At 36.4% G+C, this 22602-nt stretch overlaps 1 protein-coding gene across 1 annotated transcript; it reads left to right on the top strand.

Annotated features, from left to right (window-relative positions):
• Nucleotides 1–2378: 2378 nt before the first annotated feature.
• On the top strand, nucleotides 2379–14235 carry LOC123551825 (NADH dehydrogenase [ubiquinone] 1 beta subcomplex subunit 8, mitochondrial-like). Its single transcript, XM_045341033.2, has 5 exons — nucleotides 2379–2537; nucleotides 4325–4545; nucleotides 7120–7187; nucleotides 8887–8977; nucleotides 13899–14235. The coding sequence occupies exons 1-5, from the start codon at nucleotides 2441–2443 to the stop codon at nucleotides 14001–14003; spliced, it is 582 nt and encodes a 193-aa protein (XP_045196968.2). The 5' UTR covers nucleotides 2379–2440; the 3' UTR covers nucleotides 14004–14235.
• Nucleotides 14236–22602: the final 8367 nt, after the last annotated feature.

Here is a 22602-nt window from a genome sequence, read left to right as displayed (position 1 = left end):
AGCCAGACACTTTATTCCCAAATAAACAGGATCCTGTCTGCAGGTCCAGTCTGATAAGGGTCCATAAAACCCCTGTAGACTTGACATATAGTCCATTTCAGAGGATCATAAATTTTATTGATATGTAAAGATAATTGGTTATTTCCAGTGCTATACATTTCACTGATTGAAATGCAGCTTTTTTTCAGATTATACATAAAATTGTTTTAATTGATAATATACTAATTGTAATTGCTCATTCTTGTTGAGTAATGTCCTGACCAATTAAATTATAATTCTTACATCAAGACAATTCTCACCATTAAAAAAATTCTCACCTTTATTTAATGAATAATGAAATAATTATTTAAAACTCAATAAGAGAAATGACAAGCATTTTTCAATGATTAATTTACTATTTATCTAAGTTAGATGATCTAAGTAACAAAATAAAAACAGAAAAATTGAATATTGCTGGATTTTATTAGAAATTAAAGAATCGCTCACTTGCATTTTCAATAAATGAAGAAAAAAAAACAAACATGGATCTTCATGATAAAATCTAGCAATAACAGATATCATTGTTCAAAATACACATGATTTATTTTTTGATGAATTATTCATTAGTTTTAAAAAGGTGCCTGCATGCATTTTCTCTATTTATTTCTTTTATTAAAATCAAGCAATAATGAGATATAATTGATTATAAAGCTTGATTAATTGAGAAATAAATATGCTGTTGTATTTTATCACTTTGTTTAGTCCCAGTTTAATCAGGCTTTCTAAACTCGTTATAAAAGTGAGATCTGGTTTGCTATAAAGATGAAAACTATCACATACAATCTATATACTGCACAGTAGCTATACAGTAGCTTAATATGATAAACAGAAGCAAGTCTATCAATCGTCCAGTCTTGTATATTGGCTCTTACTGCCAATACGCAGACCAAAGGCCACATACCTTGCATACCAGAAGCAGTGTCTTTAAATAAAAAGATGATAGATAGAATATAAATCCTTATAATCATAAACCATTGATAGCTGCACCACGGAAATGTCGACAGTTCATTTCCTTATTACCACTTTTTGGTGGTGGCGCTAGAGTTTAGTTGCTATGTTGGAGATACCACTAATTTCTTTTATTCAAAACAAGGGAATAGCAAATATGTTATTTAAACTGACTGGGACATAACCAAAGACCTTATTCAAATATTAAGTAAGTGTGTGGGACTAGAAGTGAAGATGGAAGGCAGGCCATATTATTTAATCAAGGTAGATGAAGTGGCTCAGGTCGTAAGGCAAAAAACGCCATTCCTGTCGTAATACAACAACCAACGAATGATACGCACAAAATGTCGACTCAAGGGTTCCTTCATACGGATCTACAATGTTCATGGGATAGAATGAGGTTGGAATGAGGTGTGAGTTGATTACAACCCATTGTAAGGACCATTTAATAGCTCTTGTTTATAAAGATAGTTTCGGCAATGATCCATCAGTCTCCTATATGTCTAAAACAACACACATATTAACCACATTTTAAATATCAAATGGAAGGGCAACGTTGTTTTATTAATGATCATGCTGTCTTATATGTCTTCTGAAACCATTTAAGACATTGAAAGAACTGTAAGAATCGGCTTAGTCCTTTCAGTTAAAACTGTTATATTTCAATCCCTTCAGATTATTCAGCGGGACATTTATGTTTTGCTGAGTCTCACAACTGTGATCTGACCTAAAGTCGTGCTGGAACTGGCTAAGTAGCTTATGTTTGTCAAAATAGGTCATAAGATTGGAAACAACAATGTGTGCAAGGAGTTGTAAGCAATGCAAGTAACGGAAACTGGACAGTAGTTACTAGGTTTAGACTTGAGACCTTTTTTAAATACGGGGTCTACGGTGGCTTTTTTCCAATCACAGGGTACTACGCCAGATTCAAGATATAACCTTTATATATGGGCAAGTACAGAGGCAATTTCATGGTGGAGTTCTTTCAGGATGCATGGGGACAATTCGTCAGGTCCTGAGGCTTTATGTAGGGATAGGACATGGACATCTAACTTGCTTCAGGATAGAAAACTTAAGGGATTTAAATCTTATGAAGAGATAAGCGATCCTTCCGGTAAAATTTTGCGATTGTGCATGCCAAATCAAGAATTCTATGGGATTTTAATGCTTTATAATACCAGATAGAAGAGCGGGTCAGCTACCACCGCTCTGAGCTACTGACAAAGCCAGACAAGCACTCACACTATTGTCCCCTGAGAATATTGCATTTTTGGAGCAAACCAGTTTAGGCAGGTAGTTTGAACATGTATCTCCCTAGAAACTTCCTGTATTTTAACCTGTTTTCATACTCTACACTCTCTTTTTGTGCTTTTATCTCTCTCTTTGCCAGTTGATGAGCTTCATGCGATACGGGACTAACTAGGGCGGACAGGTGCTAGACACCCCAGGGAAAATGGCTGCCTTGCGACGGACAGCGCAGATCCAAAGAGCAGTTAAATCTCTTTTTGTTAAAGAGCGGGGTATATCGTCTAGTGCTGTCTTGCAAGCAGGTATATTTTTTTAAGTATTGATTTCTTTATTTGTAAAAGTGTTTTTAGTCGGCGATTTCGCTTTTGACCTTCAACTGTATTCGGTTTCGGATAGGCAAAAATTATAAACGGGTCCCAGAAACTGAGAAAAATCGCTTCTTTGGTACTTCTGGCTATACAGCTTAACGGACAACAATACATACATATAACATATAAACCACTACTTACAGTCGATGTTCTCGAGGCTGGAATAGATCGAATCAGGAAAATGCATGCGCGGATCCAGCCGATTTTCTCAGAGAAGGTCCGACCCCCCCACCCGCTTGAAAATTTTGAAATTAAGCGCTTCATTTTCTGCATTCTGGGGCATTCTAGGAGCATTTAAGAAAACCTTTTCACTGCAATTCTAAATACAATATACCCCTTATTTTCACAGTGTTTTATGGGCTAACCTGTTAAATTTGGGGAAATGATAAAATCAAGTTTTCTCGTAGGTAAAATTCTTAGTTTCTTTTAGATAATTAATATAAATAGGAATTATATTGGGGTCGTATGTAGTAGCCGCCGCATATACTTTGAATGCGGTCTTAATGTTATCTGTTTTTTTTTTAAATTTTCATTCCATCTTGTCTTCTTTCCTGTTTTAAGGATTTTCCAGAGGGGGTCCGGACCCCCGGTCCCCACCACTGGATCCGCGCATGAAATACAAATACACAGGTTGACGAGATGTATGCCGGAACTCGACTGATGTAGGTTGGCTGGTATTGTCGCGTGCCCCTTCAGTGACGTCACATCTGCAGTGCAGGTTGGCAACCCCTTCCAGCGCTGATGACAGGCTGCTATTCACTACATTACTTTATTAGCCTATATACAGTCAGGGGCATAAAAACTATAACTGTTTATGCTATCGCAGTTTATAACCCATTTGAGTTATTGCTTAAACTTTCATAACTTGTTTCAGTTATCATAAAATATTACAAATCCCTCCTGTGCCAATTCCTTATTTTGAATGAGACTAATGCAATTATTTCCTGAATTCTTGACATTTTATCTTTCCAGCTATGCAGTAAAAATTTTTACACAAAGTTTTACGCAAAAGTTTTCAAGCTATATAACTCTTAATATCCCATTATGCTTATCGGGTCATGCTCAGACTAAGAGAGAATTTGATAAACCACAGTTTGCTACTAATTTCACTTTAAAGGTCACTTTGTGAGAACTGCAAAAAGACTTTTTTTGAATAACTTACCTGAGTCAACTATATTTTTTAACTAATACAGGTTATAAAATGCTTGAAAAAGTAACTGAAATAGGTTACATAACTTAAAACAGTTACATCCCTCATGATCCCTGACTGATTATGTAATAGTAATTTATTTATTATAATTTTTAGCAAGCTCAGAATCAAGCTTTCTTGTATTGCTCATATATTGAAAAATGTAAACCTAGAATCATCAAACTTTACATGATTATTATTCATTCTGTGACTTTGTGCACCTGGCTTTTTTTTGGGTTGGGGGAGATTTCACTCAGCCAGACCAGAGTTATTGCCCTTGATTCAGTCAAAAATATGCATAAAAGGGCATAACATTTTGTGTTGCAGTATCTGAAAACATATTTGACCTAGGGTCATATCTAAAAAATGATTTTTCCTAGAGCCATGTACAGTGACAGAGGTGGAGGCACCGATGTCCTGTGGACAAACATCTAGTTGCTTCTGTTGCCAGATTACCAGATCTACAGTAATGAAATTAGTGGAAAGCTTTTGAATTTGAATACTACACTCCTGTCCATTTTGTCTGTTTCAGGATGGAATAAAGATTGGATGCCTGACAGTTACCCAAAAACTGAAGCCGAGAAAAGAGCATCAGCAAAGAAATATGGCTTCCTTTCAGAAGACTATAAACCTATGGCTGATGATGGAGATGCCCATGGTGACTACCCTGACTTACCGTTGGTTGGTGAAGAACAGAAAAGCCCATACGAAGATTGGGATGATCCTGTGATGAAACGAAACTTTGGAGAACCTGTGAGTCATCTATCTGTTAGAGATTTCTTTTTTCTGTGTTTATATAAAACAGTGAACAGCTGATTCTCTTAACCTTGATACAGAATGTATTTGGGGAAAAGATTTTGCAGTGCAAGCAGCAGAATTAAACTCATTTTCATGACCTAGGCTACAATGACCTATGCCTTGTGACTAAGTAGATAAATAATTGTGTCATAGGTATTTTAAGCTGTGCAAAACTCAAAAAGATTTATGCTACAGTCATGCTTATCTAGTGCAAATGTTCAGTCTTTTCTTGTGCAACACTGAAAGAAAGTTTGTGAGTCTGTCAGTATATTAAGCAAGTATAACAGTAAGTTTAAATAAATATGATTGTATATGTGTAATAATAATACAGTGTAACTTCCGAAAACCGAACGACCTCCGGACCAGACTAAAAGTTCGGTTTTTGGAGGTTTCGAATTCAGAATTGAAATTTGTAGGGAAAGTGATGTGGTGCAACCAGATTGTGTTTTCTTACATATATGATGAAGGAGATTATTATCCTTTTTAATTTTACAATTTTATTAAAAGTTTATAATTAATTGATTAATTAATTAATTCTAAACATTAAGGATAATAATACATAAATAACAAATATAAAAAGAAACAACATATCTTTAATAATAATTTAACATTTTTCATTTACATTTTACCGTCTTTGGAGTCCCGAGTTCGTCAACATTTAATTAATGTTGACAATGCAAAGTTTAATCGATGTAACTTAATCAATTAAAACACCTGTCTTTCTTTCGTGCGAACATTTAGAAAGTTTTTCACAGGTAAGATATTTAATTTTTCACGTTTTCATAAATTGAATACAAATGAAAGTAATCGCTGATTACTTCCTTACTTTTGCCTCAAATGATCATTGTGATTATATAGCGTGTCAAAATAAATGCGCGTCGCTAATAGATAAACAAAAGCGTTTTTGGATTAACAGATGATACTTTTAATCCTGCAAAAATTTTGCTGTTCGGTTTTTGGAAGTCAATTTTAGTGTTGAAATATAAACGGTCCTTCAAAAATCGTCCGATTTTCAGAATTCGGAAGTTCCGGTTTTCAGAAGTTAAAAGTATATAGAAATAAGAACAGAAAAAACGGGACCTTGAGTTTCGTTCGGTTTTCAAAGCTTTCCAGTTTTCAGAAGGTGCGGTTTTCGGAAGTTACACTGTATTGAATAAATAAAAATCCTGTTTAAAAATCAGTTTTTTGGGTTTGTTTTTTTTATTTATGGACAGACCTGTGCATGGTTGTAGAACTAGTACATACTGCATATCATATTAACAGGTGTTATTTTCAGGCACAATTACAGATTTTATTTCACCAAAAAGATAAAGGGTTTCTGGTGACAATATTTTCTCATATGTGTAATAAACTGCAGCAATTTTAATGCAAGTTTTTTTTTTCTCGTTTGATAATTAGCTGTACAAAGAAACCATTTCTTATGATTTTGATATTAAATACAGCATTAATATTTTCAACTAAACTGTGCGGACAACCTTTTTCGTGATATCTAAAAAGTTTCTAGTTTTGTTTGTTGTTGAACGGGGTGGTGGTCAGTCCGTCTAAACTGTGATGTTTTGATGTAACATTGTTACAAGCAGAGTACTAATTAAGTCACACACATGACTGTAGCTAGGATTATTTACTGGTTTAGAAACTCTTGACGTTTTTTCACAAAATGCTCTTGTGATGTTACGGAACACTCATTGATATACAAGTGTAAAGCCTTTAGAATCTAAATAATAAAAAAAGTCTTGAAATAATAAATTTGGCATTGGAAGTTGTCGGCTACATTCAAGCTACATTATAATATTTTATATAATAAGGAGTAAAAAAATGATTGGGTTTAACGTCGCACTGACACAATTTTAGGACATATGGCGACTTTCCAGCTTTAATGGTGGAGGAAGACTCCAGGTGCCCCTCCGTGCATTATTTCATCACAAGCAGGCACCTGGGTAGAACCACCGACCTTTCGTAAGCCAGCTGTTGGCTTCCTCACATGAAGAATTCAAGGCCTCGAGTGAGGCTCGAACCCATATCAATTAGGGGCAATTGATTTGAAGTCAGCGACCTTAACCACTCGGCCACAGAGGCCCCTGAGGAGTAAAAAAGAAATAGTGTGTTTCCGGTATCCCGACCTACCTTAAATTGTGGGCCCATCTCTTAAGTGTTTTTATGGCCTAACCGGGCATATTGGAGAATATTTTTTCAACTTTTTAACAAAAAGTTGTAAAACTGCACTTTCTATGCTTTTAACATGATCAGTGATGTTAGAAATCAACTTACTGATGCTCTAAAGGCATAACCCCCTTATTTGTATTCATTTTTTGACACAAAAACAATTTCTGAAAAATCTCACTTAATAAAAAAAATAATAATAAAAAAAAAAAGATTCCGACCTACCTACCCTAGTTTTCTTGAGCATGTTACCAGAAACAAAGCTTTATTTTAAGCTCAAGGAGATAGAGCATAACTTTGTTTACCGGTAAGAAATTTGCTTTGCTATTGTTGTTGGACTGTCCATTAAGCTTTCTTACGTGCTTTCAGATGCACCTGTACTATGAATCTATGGTAACTGACAAGGGTGATCCAGGAAGAGTTTATAGATACTCTCCGTAAGTATATGTATATACCGCTTATCATAGTCAAAATAAATGTTTGTACCTCAATGAGATGGGATTTTCAGTTAAGGTAGTTTTACATGTTGGAAAAAAACAGTCATAGCTTAATGTTATTTATTCTGATAACATTCTATAACGCCTGGATCCATTGTACAGAAATGTATATCACATTATAGATAAAATTGCAACTTGTGTCTTAATTCATGGTATTTTTGAAAAATATCTACGTGGAATTGTTGTCACTTGATAGTTGGCTTTGGTTAAATTTGTTTACTTACGTCCACTTGTTCTCAAAAACTGTAAGAGCTACAGTTTTGAAACTTTGCACACTTTTTATAAGTCTGAAGGGATGTGTTATGTTATACCCTGGTGTCTGTCTGGTGTTGGTTTAAATTTTCATTTAGGTCCACCTTTTCTCAAAAACTGTAAGAGCTACAGCTTTGAAACTTTGCACACTGGTTATACACCTGATGGAACATACTAGTATTATGTTATACCACCGGTGTCCTTCCCAGGGCCTCCACTGGGCCTCAGAAAGTTTTAGCCATTTTTTTAGAGAAACTGCCAGATTGAAGCTGAAATTTGCCACATCTTAATAAAAGTTTTGCAGCCACTTTCAAAAACCTGTAGCCAGTTCTTAGAATTTATAGCATTTGGCTACATTGGCCAATGGCAGAGGAGGCCCTGCTTTTGTGTCCGCTTTGTAATTCGTGACCCCCTTGAATGTTCTGAATGGCTCATTTCAAGGTCAAGTTCACACTTAAGGTTCAGTAGTCATATGAGTGTGTTTCGTGTCTGCTCTATAACTCTTGAACTGCTGGGAGGATTGTATAGAAACTTGGCACAAATGTTCATCACATTGAGATGATGCGCAGAGCACATGTTCTGGATGTCTCGCTTCAAGGTCAGTGTCACACTTAGGGGTCTGTAACTCTCGAATCCCTAAAGGATAGCGAAGAGACTTGACACAAATGTTCACCACATCGAGAGTGCATGTTTGGAATGGCTAACTACAAGGTCAAGGTCACACATAGGGGTCAAAGTCATACCTTTGGGGGTATATTGCTCCACATTGTGGTGCTCTTGTTTCGAATTTGCATGTGGCATAGTTTATGGATATTTATGGAAATAAAACCATCATGTATGTTACCAAACCTACAGTAACTAAGGTCAATTTTTGTAATAGGTATGGGAAAGAGAACACAGTGTGTAGTTCACAAATAAAGAAGTGAATTTGGAGTTCACCAAACTTTGGCCTACATTTCAAAAGTAAATAAAATGCAGTTTTCAAGAAGTGGGCAGTGTTATTGCCTGTGAATTTTCCAATTCGAAGACCATATATCTTCCTCCCAATTTTCTGATGAAAAGGATTGTACAATTCATTGAAGTTTTAATTGGTCGGTGGTTGAAATAAGGAAAAAACAAATGTGAAATGATTGTGATATTATACGTGGTTAGATTCTCACATGACATCATAGAGCAGTTAAGTTTTATGATGAAAATAATGCATGCCTGTCATGTCATCCAAGTGAAAAATGATCATTCAATAAATGAGTTTTTTTTTTTCATGAATGATAAATGAATTCTTAAAACTCACTTATATTTCTCTTATTGACAGAAATTTTTGATATAATGTCTGTCCCGTATGCCAAGTTTTTGATTATAAAAACACATTGTTTTGATTTATTTTCAGTGGGTTCATGCTTTTTTGTTTCCTAATGGTTGCCACATTATTTGCTGGGCCATGGTTTCTTTCAATGCCATACAGTTTGTCTAATTCAAAGGTAAGCTTTAATTTTTGTCGTGCCCGCTTGAGACATAGTCTTCCTCATGGCTGTTGGGTGTAGGATCCTGCATCAGAGGCTCAGAGAGTCCGTCTGAATTGTTCGTCCGGACCATAATTAAACTTACATTGACCTGCAAATGTCAAATTCAATAATGACTTTGACCAGAGCATTTCTTCTTCATGCATGGAGGGATTTTGATGAAACTTGGCACAGTTGTTCACCGTTATGAGATGGAATGACATGTGCAAGAACTAGGTCCTTAGGTCTAAGGTCACAGTTAGAGGCCAAAAGTCAGATTCAAGAACGACTGTTCGGAGCATTTCTTCTTAATGCATTGAGGGATTTTGATGTAACTTGACACAATTTTTCACCATCATGAAACAGAGTGTCATACACAAGAACCAGGCCCCTAGTTTAGAATTACTTTCCTTTGTTGCTACTATAAATAACTTATATTGTAATTTTTTATACCCCCCACAAAACGAAGTTTGGGGTGTATATAGGAGTGAGCTTGTCGGTCTGTCAGTCCGTTTGTTTTCATGGTTTCCGGATGATAACTCATGAAAGGCATGATTGATTTAAATAATTTTTGGTACACAGGTGTAACATAAGAAAATACAGGTCAAGTTTGTCTTTGGGGTCAGTAAGACAAAGGTCAAGGTTACAGTGACTCCGAACAGTTAAACGGTTTCCGGATGATAACTTGAGAACGCTTGGGCCTAGGATCATTTTTTGTACACAGGTGTAACATGATAAAAGACACGTCAAGTTTGACTTTGGGGTCAGTAGGTCAAAGGTCAATGTCACAGTGACCCTGAAAAGTAAAACGGTTTCTGGATGATAACTTGAGAACGTATGGGCCTAGGATCATAAATTTTGATACACAGGTGTAACATCATGAAATACAGATCAAGTTCAACTTTGTGGTCAGTAGGTCAAAGGTCAAGGTCACAGTGACTGGGAACAGTTAAATGGTTTCCAGATGATAACTTGAGAATGCTTGGGTCTAGTATCATAATTCTTTGTACACAGGTATAACATGATAAAATACAGGTTGAGTTTGACTGAAGTTAGTAGGTCAAAGGTCAAGGTCACAATGACACAAAACAGTTATACGGTTTCCGGTTGATAACTTAAGAACGCTTGGGCCTAGGATCATGAAAATTGATAGGGAGGTTGATTATGACCAGCAGATGACCCCTTATGATTTAGAGGTCATTAGGTCACAACATTTAAAAAGGTTTTCAGACAATAACTTCAGAACACTTTTGACTAGGATCAAGAAACTTAATAGGGAGGTTGATCATGACCAGCAGATGACCCCTATTGATTTTGAGTTCCAAAGGTCAAAGGTCAGATTGACCCAGAACATTCAAACCTTTTCTGGACAACAACTTGAGAATGCTTGGGCCGAGGAGCAAGAAACTTTATAGGGAGGTTGATCATGGGCAGCAGATGACCTGTATTGATTTTGAGGTCAGTAGGTCAAAGGTCAAGCAAGTTCAGCTTTGACATTGGCTTAGTTCTGTGACAAGACCATATTGCGAAAGCATAATTCGTCACTCCTGTGACAACTATAGTTTATTACTGGTCGTAGGGAAAAATGGAGACCTGTAGTATATAACAGGCATGTCACATCCAATCTCTACCTGGTAAGAATTTTTGTGTGGACTTTGATTTTTTTAAAGATTAACTTCCTTTTTTGTATCTATAAATAACTTATATTGTAACTTTCTTTTGAATTGACAATGGAGAAAAACAAAGACCACTTTTCTGTAGTTCAACATAGATGTAATTTTCAAATTTTAGGTTTTTTTTGTTTGTTTTTTGGGGGTTTAACGCCGTTTTTCAACAGTATTTCAGTCATGTAACGGCGGGCAGTTAACCTAACCAGTGTTCCTGGATTCTGTACCAGTACAAACCTGTTCTCCGCAAGTAACTGCCAACTACCCCACATGAACCAGAGGTGGAGGACTAAGGACTAATGATTTCAGACACCATGTTGTTTATCAAATAGTCACGGAGAACATAAGCCCCGCCCGAGGATCGAACTCACGACCCCGCAATCCGTAGACCAACGCTCTTACCTACTGAGCTAAGCGGGCGGGCTACAAATTTTAGGTGTATTTTAAGGTATCTCTACCTGGTAAAGAGTTATGTTTTGTAGACTAAAAAAAATGAAAGAATTCTTAGTTGCATGCAACTCCCAGTCTTTTGACAGCTAGCAGGCTTGACATTTTTCCTGTGGCCATCTAGTATTTATCATATATTATAATGCTGTTAATCAAATGATTTCATATTGGTATTGATATTTGTCTTAACCCTTACCCTGCTAAATTTGTATAATGAACTGTTAAAAGGGGTGCACACTAAAAAGATACTGACTGAATGGCAAACGGTGCAGGTCAAGGTCACACAGCTCATTAGTCTGTCCTCTTGTCCAGATCATAGCAGTCATATTTCTGGATGAATATGTCTAGCTGAGTGGAAAGTTTCATTATCTAAAGAACATAGTTTAAAGTTTTAGGTCATAAGCTTTGTATCGACAAATATGTACAAGTTCTGCAGCTGAAATATTGTTTGACATTTAATCTTCTTAAGAACAAGAGTGCATATTTCTCAGCGCAAAGATACATTGTAATAATTTTTGTGCCCCCCCCCACCCCATGAGTGGTGGGGCCATATAGATTTGGTCTTGTCCGTGCATCTGTGTGCAGTTCGTGACGCGCCTAGCTTGAAAAGTATTTGATATAAATTGATGAAACCTTGCACGAGTCTTTATCATGATATGAATTTGCGCACCTCCCCCTATTTTCAGAATTATGGCCCCTGAAATAGTCAAAAATGCACATTTTCACCTTGTGACGCGCCCTACTCAAAAAGTGTTTGATATAGATTCATGAAACCTTGCACAAGTCTAAATCATGATATGAACTTGCGCACCTCCTATTTTTTGTCTGGCTCCGCCCCCTATTTTCTGAGTTATGGCCCCTGAAATAGTCAAAAATGCACATTTTCACCTTGTGACGTGCCTAGCTCAAAATGTAATTGATATAAATTGATGAAACCTTGCATGAGTCTTAATCATGATATGAACTTGCACACCTCCTATTATTCATCTGGCTCCGCCCCCTGTTTTCTGAGTTATGGCCCCTGAAATAGTCAAAAATGCACATTTTCACCTTGTGACGCGCTTAGCTCAATAAGTATTTGATATAAATTGATGAAACCTTGCATGAGTCTTTATCATGATATGAACTTGCGCACCTCCTATTTTTTCGTCTGGCTTCTCCCCCTATTTTCTGAGTTATGGCCCCTGAAATAGTAAAAAATACACATTTTCACCTTGTGACGTGCCTAGCTCAAAAAGTATTTGATATAAATTGATGAAACCATGCATGAGTCTTTATCATGATATGAACTTGCGCACCTCCTATTTTTCGTCTGGCTCCGCCCCCTAATTTCAGAGTTATGGCCCCTGAAATAGTCAAAAATGCACATTTTCACCTTGCGACGTGCCTAGCTCAAAAAGTGTTTGATATAGATTCATGAAGCCTTGCATGAGTCTTAATCATGACATGAACTTGTGCACCTCCTATTTTTCATTTTGGTCTGCACCCTATTTTCAGAGTTATGGCCCCTGAAATAGTCAAAAATGCACATTTTCACCTTGTGATGCACCTAGTTCAAAAAGTATTTAATATAAATGATTGAAAACTTGCATAATTCTTTATCATGATATAAACTTGCACACCTCTTATTTTTTGGCTGGCTCCACCCCCTATTTTTAAAGTTATGGCCCCTGAAATAGTAAAAAAATGTGCATTTTCACATAATTATGTGTCTAGCTCAAAAAGTATTTGATGTAAATTTATGAAACCTTGCTTGGATCTTTATCATGATGTGTCCTTGCACACTTGGCATTCTTCCTGAGAATCTTAGCATTTATTACAAAGTTATGGCTCTTGAAATAACCAAAATAGTGGATTTTTTGTTTGTGATGCTCATAGCTCAAAAAGTATGTGGCCTAGAATAATGAATCCTTTTCATAAAATGTTTGTTGAGGCTATACCCCATTAAGACTGCAAACATTTGAATTATTTCTCCTTATTTGTGACAAATGTACCAGTGGGGGGCACACCCTGTGTCCTACAGACACATTCTAGTTTATTACATATCTACCTTTTGATATTATATGAATACTATGAATTTATTCAATAGCTTACATAAAATGGTCGATACTGACATAACAAAATTAACACAATGACACACATTAAAATGACGTCATGCACCTGATATGAAATTTTGAGTTGTCCATATTGAAAAATATTTACATCTGCAGTTCCATTGTAAGTGTACAGTGAGTAATAACAAGTTAAATTCTGTCTTTGCTATTACATTCATCTGCAGTGTGACTGTAGATGAAAGTTCAGTTAAATCAGAATGTTTTGTGAAAGATCTATTAATTTTTCAACTTTCCATATCCTTGTGAACATGCCATTATTATTACAAGCAGTTCTGTATGTTTCATAAGCCCATAATTTTATATTGCAAATATTTTACCATGTGCACCAGTTCTAATTTTAAAACTGACACAATTTTATCCTCTCGATAACATCAGATCTTACTGTAATTTAAATGATCAAGATTTTATGATAAATGACATTGAATTCTGATACATGAAATGAGCCGTGCCATGAGAAAACCAACATAGTGGCTGTGCGACCAGCATGGATCCAGATCAGCCTGCGCATCTGCGCAGGCTGATCAGAATCCACGCTGTTCGCTGGCGGTTTATTTAATTGTAAAAGGCTTTGAAAGCAAACCGTATGGATCCTGGTCTGGATCCATGCTGGCCGCAAAGCCACTATGTTGGTTTTCTCATGGCACAGCTCAAATATTTTTTTTTTTATTTCAGTACAATGATTGGTATCCTTATGAGCATGTCGGCCGATACAAACGAAGACAACCTCTACCCTGTGGTGAAAGACAGATCCACTACACATTTGAACCTGCAGAATAAACTTGAAACTTAGTACTTGTTCCAATTTTGACATCTGTAGTGTCTAAGGAGTATGTTTTAGTTATTTTGAGAAGAGTGAAAGCACTTGACTTTTTAATTAGAAAGTTGCAGAATCACTGGAAAGTAGATTGAGAAGCTATTGACTGCAAAAGTGAAACAGTTGCTGTTTTTGAAATAAATTGTTATTTGAATGTAAATTACATTTTTTGTGTAGATAAATGTGCTATGAAGATCTCTTGTTGTGTAATTATTTATATATTATGTTCCAGAAATTGGATTTATTATGTGATTGCCTGCACCTGGCAGGGTCTACAAGTTGGCTACTCACTAGTTTTAGCAGTTCTTACCCAGTAGCCACTAGACAGTCTGAATGTTTATGGTCATAATATCTTGATTAAGTCAAATAGGCAGATGGATTGTCTCAGTGGCTATTGAGTTATGGTCTTTAAATTAGTCAGAATTGTCCGTTTCTAGCCTTAATTACTAGAATTTTTTCGAGGAACAAGACCAAATTCTTGGTCATGTTTGATTTATATATAGCAGGTACAGATTGCTATCTCCAGAGTTAACACTACTGAAATTTAAAGTGTTCCTCCAATGATGTGATATTTTTCTTTCATTTCAACCATAAAAACAAAATCTGTATCTTAAAAAATGTAAGTTATATTTTATACCCAACCAGTTTGGATAATTATCTCAAGAATGATGGCCCTTGAATTTGTCAAAATAGCAAAAATTTATTTTCTGCTCAGTAAGTAGGGATTTTAATATTCAGTATGGATTTGCTGTACTGAGTGTATATCCTGACAGTATGGCACTCTGATGAGATAAAAGTCTGCTGTGATACTACCAGTAACTTGCAGTTAGACAAACAAAACTATGTGTCATATAATGTGGATAAAGATGTGGAACAATCATTTCAAGTTTGAATTAAATCTATTTAGTAAACAAGAGGGCCAAGATGGCCCTAGGTCGCGCACCTGAGAAACACACCATAAAACAACATATTAAACAGTGTAAACATGTTTGACCTAGTGATTTCATGGAAAAATATATATTCTGACCAATTATCATTAAAATTGGAGCAAAAATAGAGTATAAATAAGTATTTTCTTTGATTTGATCTAGTGACCTAGTTTTTGACCCCAGATGACCCATATTCGAACTTGACCTAGATTTCATCAAGGCTAACATTCTGACCAAATTTCATGAAGATGAAAAATACAGCCTCTATTGCATACACAAAGCTTTTCTTTGATTTGACCTGCTTTTTGAACTTAGATGACCCATATTCGAACTTGACCTAGATTTCATCAAGATAATCATTCTGGCTTAATTTCAGGAAGATCAGTTGGAAAATATAGCCTCTATCGCATATACAAGCTTTACCTTTGATTTGACCTAGTGACCTACTCTTTGACCCCAGAAGCCCCATATTCGAAACTGACCTAGATTTTATCAAGGCAATCATTCTGACCAAAATTCATGAAGACCAATTGAAAAATACAGCCTCTATCACATACACAAGGTTTTTTTTTTAATTTGACCTAGTGACCTAGTTTTTGACCCAAGACTATCCATATTGGAAAGTGATCTAGATTTCATCAAGGCAACCACTCAGACAAAATTTCATGAAGATCAGTTGAAAATTTTTTGCCTTTATCGCATACACAAGGTTTTTCTTTGATTTGACCTAGTGACCTAGTTTTTGACATGAGATGACCCATTTTCGAATTCGGCCTAGATTTCATCAAGGTTATCATTCTCACCAAAATTCATGAAGATCAATTGAAAAATACAGCCTTTATCGCATACACAAGGTTTTTCACTGATTTGACCTAGTGACCTAGTTTTTGACCCGAGATGACCCATTTTCAAACGCGGCCTAGATTTCATCAAGGCAATCATTCTGACCAATATTCATGAACATCAATTGAAAAATACAGCCTCTGTCGCATACACAAGGTTTTTCTTTGATTTGACCTAGTGACCTAGTTTTTGACCCGAGATGACCCATTTTCGAACTCGACTTAGATTTTATCAAGGCAATCATTCTGACCAACATTCATGAAGATCAATTGAAAAATACAGCCTCTATCGCATACACAAGGTTTTTCTTTGATTTGACCTAGTGACCTAGTTTTCGACCCGAGATGACCCATGTTCGAACTCGGCCTAGATTTCATCAAGGCAATCATTCTGACCAATATTCATGAAGATCAATTGAAAAAGACAGCCTCTATCGCATACACAAGGTTTTTCTTTGATTTGACCTAGTGACCTAGTTTTTGACCCGAGATGACCCATTTTCGAACTCGGCCTAGATTTCATCAAGGTTATCATTCTGACCAATATTCATGAAGAATAATTAAAAAAATACAGCCTCTATCGCATACACAAGGTTTTTCTTTGATTTGACCTAGTGACCTAGTTTTTGATCTGAGATGACCCATTTTCGAACTCGGCCTAGATTTCATCAAGGCAATCATTCTGACCAATATTCATGAAGATCAACTGAAAAATACAGCCTCTATCGCATACACAAGGTTTTTCTTTGATTTGACCTAGTGACCTAGTTTTTGACCCGAGATGACCCATTTTCGAACTCGGCCTAGATTTCATCAAGGTTATCATTCTGACCAATATTCATGAAGATCAATTGAAAAATACAGCCTCTATCGCATACACAAGCTAAATGTTGACGGACGACAGACAGACAGACGACAGACAGACAGATGACGGAGGCCGGACATCGAGCGATCAGAAAAACTCACCTGAGCTGTGAGCTAACAAGAGATCACAGAGTGATCTTGGCGCCCACCAATGTGCCATTTTTGAGTGTTCCAAATTTCAAGACTTACTGACTAGCTCAAGGTCAAATTTCATTTCCATACACAACACTGTGCATGTGGTCCGAATTCGAAAGCTGTAGCTTGAGAAATGTGAAAGTAGGTCACTAGGTCAATGTCAAGGTCAAAGTTTGTTTCGGTACACAAACCTATGCATGTGGTCTAAATTTGAAGCCTGTAGCTACAGAAATGTGAAAGTAGGTCACTAGGTCAATCTTAAGGTCAAAGTTCATTTCGGTACACAAAACTATGCACGTGGTCCAAATTTGAAGGCTGTAGCTTGAGAAATGTAAAAGTAGGTCACTAGGTCAAAATCAAGGTCAAATTCTATTTCGGAATACAAAACTATGCATGTGGTCCAAATTTGAAGCCTGTACCTTCAAAAATGTGAAAATAGGTCACTAGGTCAATGTAAAGGTCAAAGTTCATTTCGGTACACAAAACTATGCAAGTGGTCCAAATTTGAAGGCTATAGCTTGAGAAATGTAAAAGTAGGTCACTAGGTCAAATTTTATTTCGGAATACAAAACTATGCATGTGGTCCAAATTTGAAGCCTGTACCTTAAAAATGTGAAAGTAGGTCACTAGGTCAATGTAAAGGTCAAAGTTCATTTCAGTACACAAAACTATGCACGTGGTCCAAATTTGAAGGCTGTAGCTTGAGAAATGTAAAAGTAGGTCACTAGGTCAAAATCAAGGTCAAATTTTATTTTGGAATACAAAACTATGCATGTGGTCCAAATTTGAAGCCTGTACCTTCAAAAATGTGAAAGTAGGTCACTAGGTCAATGTGAAGGTCAAAGTTTTTTTCGGTACACAAAACTATGCATGTGGTCCAAATTTGAAGGCTGTAGCTTGAGAAATGTGAAAGTAGGTCACTAGGTCAAAATCAATGTCAAATTTCATTTTGAAACGCGGAACTATGCATGTGGTCCAAATTTGACACCTGTACCTTCAAAAATGTGAAAGTAGGTCACTAGGTCAAAATCAAGGTCAAAGTTTTTTCCAGTGCACAAAACTATGCATGTGGTCCAAATTTGAAGGCTGTAGCTACAGAAATATTAAAGTAGGTCACTAGGTCAAAATCAAGGTCAACTCATGTCAAGGTTCATCTTGCCACTCAAAAACATACATGCAGTCCAAATTTGAAGGATGTAGCTACAGAAATGTGAAAGTAGGTCACTAGGTCAAAATCAAGGTCAACTCATGTCAAGGTTCATCTTGCCACTCAAAAATATACATGTGGTCCAAATTTGAATGTTGTAGTTATTGACAAGAACATTTTAAAAGCTTTTCCCTATATAAGTCTATATGAACCATGTGACCACCGGGGCGGGGCCATTTTTGACCCTAGGGAGATAATTTGAACAAACTTTGTAGAGAACCACTAGATGATGCTACATTACAAGTATCAAAGCCCTAGGCTTTGTGGTTTGGACAAGAAGATTTTCAAAGTTTTTCCTTATATAAGTCTATGTAAACCATATGACCCCCAGGGCGGGGCCATATATTACCCTAGGGGTATAATTTGAACAATCTTAGTTGAAGACCACTAGATGATGTCACATACAAAATATCAAAGCCCTAGGCCCTGTGGTTTTGGACAAGAGGTTATTCAAAGTTTTCCCCTATATAAGTCTATATAAACCATGTGACCCCCAGGGCGGGGCCATATTTGACCCTAGAGAAATAATTTGAATCATCTTGGTAGAGGACCACTAGATGATCCTTCAAACCAAATATCAAAGCCCTAGGCTCTGTGGTTTTGGACAAGAAGGTTTTCGAAGCTTTTCCCTATATAAATCTATGTAAAATATAGAAATAAACAAAGGGCCATAACTCACTCACAAATTGTTGAACCAGTCTGATTTTCAGGGGGACACAACTAGGGTACCAATACATCATTCTGACAAAGTTTGGTCAAAATCCCCCCAGTAGTTTCTGAGAAGATGCGATAACGAGAAATTGTTAACGGACGGACGGAATGATGGACGGACCACGGACGCTGAGTGATTTTAATAGCCCACCATCTGATGATGGTGGGCTAAAAAAAGAGATGTGGTGTAAAAGCATCAAAATTATACAGAAATTCTAAGTAAAAAAGGGCACATAATTAACAAAATATTTGTGCCGGAGTTGTGTACCTTGTGTCATATGATTAAGATGATAATATGGAAGAACTATTTAAAGTTTGAATAAAAATTCATTAAGGAATGACAAACATTTAGTGAAAGCGTAACAACATAAACTTTAAATTCTAAGTCAAAAAGGGGCATAATTCGTGAAATATTGGTGCAAGAGTTATGGCCCTTGTGTCATATGACGTGGATGATGATGTTATACAACAATTTAAAGCTTGAATCAAATTGTTTGGTAATAACAGATCTAGTGTAAAAAACCTGGAAATTTACATAAAAAGTGGGATAATTCATGAATACTGGTGCCAGAGTTATGACCTGTGTGTAAAATGATGTGGGCGATGGTGTGGAACAATTGTTTCAAGTTTAAATCAAACCCCTTGTGTAATCACAGATGGAGTGAAAATGCACCAAAATTAACCTAAAATTCGAAGTAATATGGGGGCATAATTCATGAAAAATTGGTGCAAGAGTTATGGAAATTGTGTAATATGATGTAGGTGATGATGTGGAACATTTACCAAATACATTTATTAATAATTGAGATAGAATGAAAGTGCAAAAAAAATGTGAACGTGAAATGTAAAAAGTGGTGATAATTCAAAAACTATTGGTATATAGAGTTAGGCCTTTGTGCCAGATGATGTGGGTGATGATGAGGAATAACTAATTGAAGCTGTAATCAAATCCATCAAGTAGTTACAGAGATAAAGAAGAAAAAGAGAAAGTGCATCAAAACATTAACCAAGGTGTGGATGCGGATGGACAACCAATGCCAGATCAAGTAGGATAGCTCTCCATATACTTTGTATAGTCCAGCTAAAAAGCAAGTTTTATATATGGCAGGATAAAGATGTTTTCATTTTTAAGGACCTGCTGCTATTCAGTAACATTGGAAAAGAAACTTGTGTGAAAGTAAAAGCTGAAGAAAAACTTTTTAGCTCACCAGAGTCCGTCGTGTGTCGTCCGTCCGTCAACATTTTCTAAAAAAATCTTGAAAACCACTGGACAGAATTACATAAAACTTCACAGGAATGATCCTTGGGTGGTTCCTTTTCAAAACTGTTCAGAGAATTGAATTCCATGCAGAACTCTGTTTGCCATGGCAACCAAAAGGAAAAACTTTAAAAATCTTCTTGTCAAAAACTACAAGGCGTAGAGCCTTGATATTTGGCATGTGACATCATCTAATGGTCCTCTATGAAGATTGTTCAAATTGTGCCCCTGGGGTGAAAAGAGGCCCCGCCCCGGGGGTCCCAATGTTTACATAGACTTGAATAGGAAAAAACTTTAAAAATCTTCTTGTCTAAAACCACAAGACCTAGGCCTTTGATATTTGGTAAGTAACAATGCCTTGAGGTCCTCTACCAAAATTGTTCAGATTATAACCCTGGGATGAAAAGAGGCCCTGCCCTGGGGTTCTCAAGTTTTACATAGACTTATATAGGTAAAAACTTAAAAAAAATTCTTGCCTGAAACTGCAAGGCCTAGGCTTTTCATATTTGGTATGTAGCATTGCTTTGTGGTCCTCTACCAAAATTGTTCAAATTATGCCCCTGGGGTGAAAAGCGGCCCTGCCCTGGGGGTCCCAAATTTAACATAGACATATACTAGGGGAAAAAACTTCTTATCTGAAAGTTCCAGGCCTAGGCCTTTGATATTTGGTATGTAGCATTGACTAGTAAATGTCTAACAAGATTGTTCAAATTATTCTCCTGGGGTGAAAAGAGGCCCAGCCCTGGGGGTCACTTGCTATACGAGTTATATGGGAATAAGTACTTCAGAAAAGTTATAGATCATATTTCCTATTCTATTTAATTAAACTTACCTGATGACCGCAAGTGATTAGGGGTCAACTGACAGTGACATTGACCTACTGACCTACTTTCTTGTTCTTTAAGATACAACTTTGAAATTTGGATAGTGTACAGCTTTGCACACCTGTCTTAAAACTGACTTTCAGTGACCATAGACTATGACTTACTGACCTACTTAGTAATATTTTAGCATCAGTTTGCCATTTTAAACATGTGGCTCATATTACTCAGGTGAGCGATTCAGGGTCATCATGACCCTCTTTTAAGTTGTTTTTAGGTCTTACACATTGACATTTATTTAAAAGTATATCACAAAGGATTGTCTATTTGATCACATTGAACAACCTTGACCTTTAGATGCTCACAGTCACATTTAGGCAAACATATCAGCTGTGCCATGAGAAAACCAAACATAATGGCATTGTGACCAGCCTGCACATCTGTGCAGTCTGGTCAGGATCCATACTGTTCGCTTTCAAAACCTATAGCAATAAGAAAAGCCGTTAGCAAACAGCATGGATCCTGAACAGACTGTGCGGATGCACAGGCTGGTCTGGATCCATGCTGGTCGCAAACCCACTATGCTGGTTTTCTCATGACACGGCTCAATTATATAGTCTCTTAGAAATTTATTTGGAGGAAATGAGCTGTTTGTAAAATGCATACTCCCATACACCCCACTTCACAGGCAGGTTTATAATTTTGTATGCATTGGCCTTGACCTTTTGACCAAATGCCTCAAACTTTCCTATGAAGATTGAATGCCAAAGCATTATTCAGTTTTTAGAATGTTTTCAGTCTAGATGTCTCTTTGAACGCCAAATACAGATCCTCACAAATATTACATGGCCAAAATCTTGTCTGGACAGACAGAGCAATTTCATATATAGTGAAATTTGCCAGACCCTATAAACGCAAAGCTAGTCATTTTGGTTAAAGTTAAAAATTATGGAAAGGAGGCAAATGAGCTGGAAGACGACGACACAATACATATGTACTGCTTTTCCCTTTGAAGGTGGAGGAAACCAGTACCCCTCGTGCAAAAATTTTCAATCACGACGGGATGAAGACACAACGATTTCCTATAGCCAAAGCTTGGATGGTATAAGAATTACAAAGCCCCAAAGTGAGTTTTAAACAGGGCTAAATGGTGAGTAAGAAAATCAACCATCACATTGAAGGCTTTCTAACCTTGGTTTAAGGCATAAATAAAATAAAATTACAGCACTTTGATTTTAAGTGTATATAGTCAAACTTCATTTGTTAGACTTAGATATACTCCGAACACCATCCCCCACAAACTCCTTGTCAGGTCCGGGTAATATCTCTATTCAGTTTCAACTGTATAATAAACCTAACTTGCCATATTTGAAATTACTGCCAAAAATTATTACAAATTTTCATTTTTTTTTGTGTTATTAACTCACAAGTATTCTGTAAATGTGTGAAATCTAATAAAGTGTCACAGTATGCTACATGTGAAAACAATCTCATTTCCCAGTGACTAGAGAAGTGACCATAAACTAGCTAGATTCTTGTAACATCTGCCAACAGTATAGTACAATATAAATACATGAGGCTTTACATCGTTACACAGGGTCATCATTTTATGTATATTAGGACAGAAAATCAGCCACATTCCCCTCCCCCCACTCCTAACATCTAGAAATTCACTTTAATTTGCCCATCAACACTTGTGTTAATTTCCCCAAAAAGAGATCACAAAATAATCTTGAAGTGCTGAAACTGAAAAAAAAAAAAGATGTAAGTCCCAGTATATACTGTACAATGACTA

The sequence above is a fragment of the Mercenaria mercenaria genome, chromosome 4 (genome assembly GCF_021730395.1).
Source record: "Mercenaria mercenaria strain notata chromosome 4, MADL_Memer_1, whole genome shotgun sequence".
Classification (NCBI taxonomy): domain Eukaryota; kingdom Metazoa; phylum Mollusca; class Bivalvia; order Venerida; family Veneridae; genus Mercenaria; species Mercenaria mercenaria.
This window is presented reverse-complemented; position numbering and strand designations above follow the sequence as displayed.

Bases quoted from the DNA above. Each gene is read 5' to 3' on its own strand.
- LOC123551825 (XM_045341033.2), top strand. From the start codon at position 2,441: ATGGCTGCCTTGCGACGGACAGCGCAGATCCAAAGAGCAGTTAAATCT. The intron at 4,546-7,119 runs GTGAGTCATCTA...ACGTGCTTTCAG, and splicing joins AACGAAACTTTGGAGAACCT to ATGCACCTGTACTATGAATC. The intron at 8,978-13,898 runs GTAAGCTTTAAT...TTTTTATTTCAG, and splicing joins ACAGTTTGTCTAATTCAAAG to TACAATGATTGGTATCCTTA.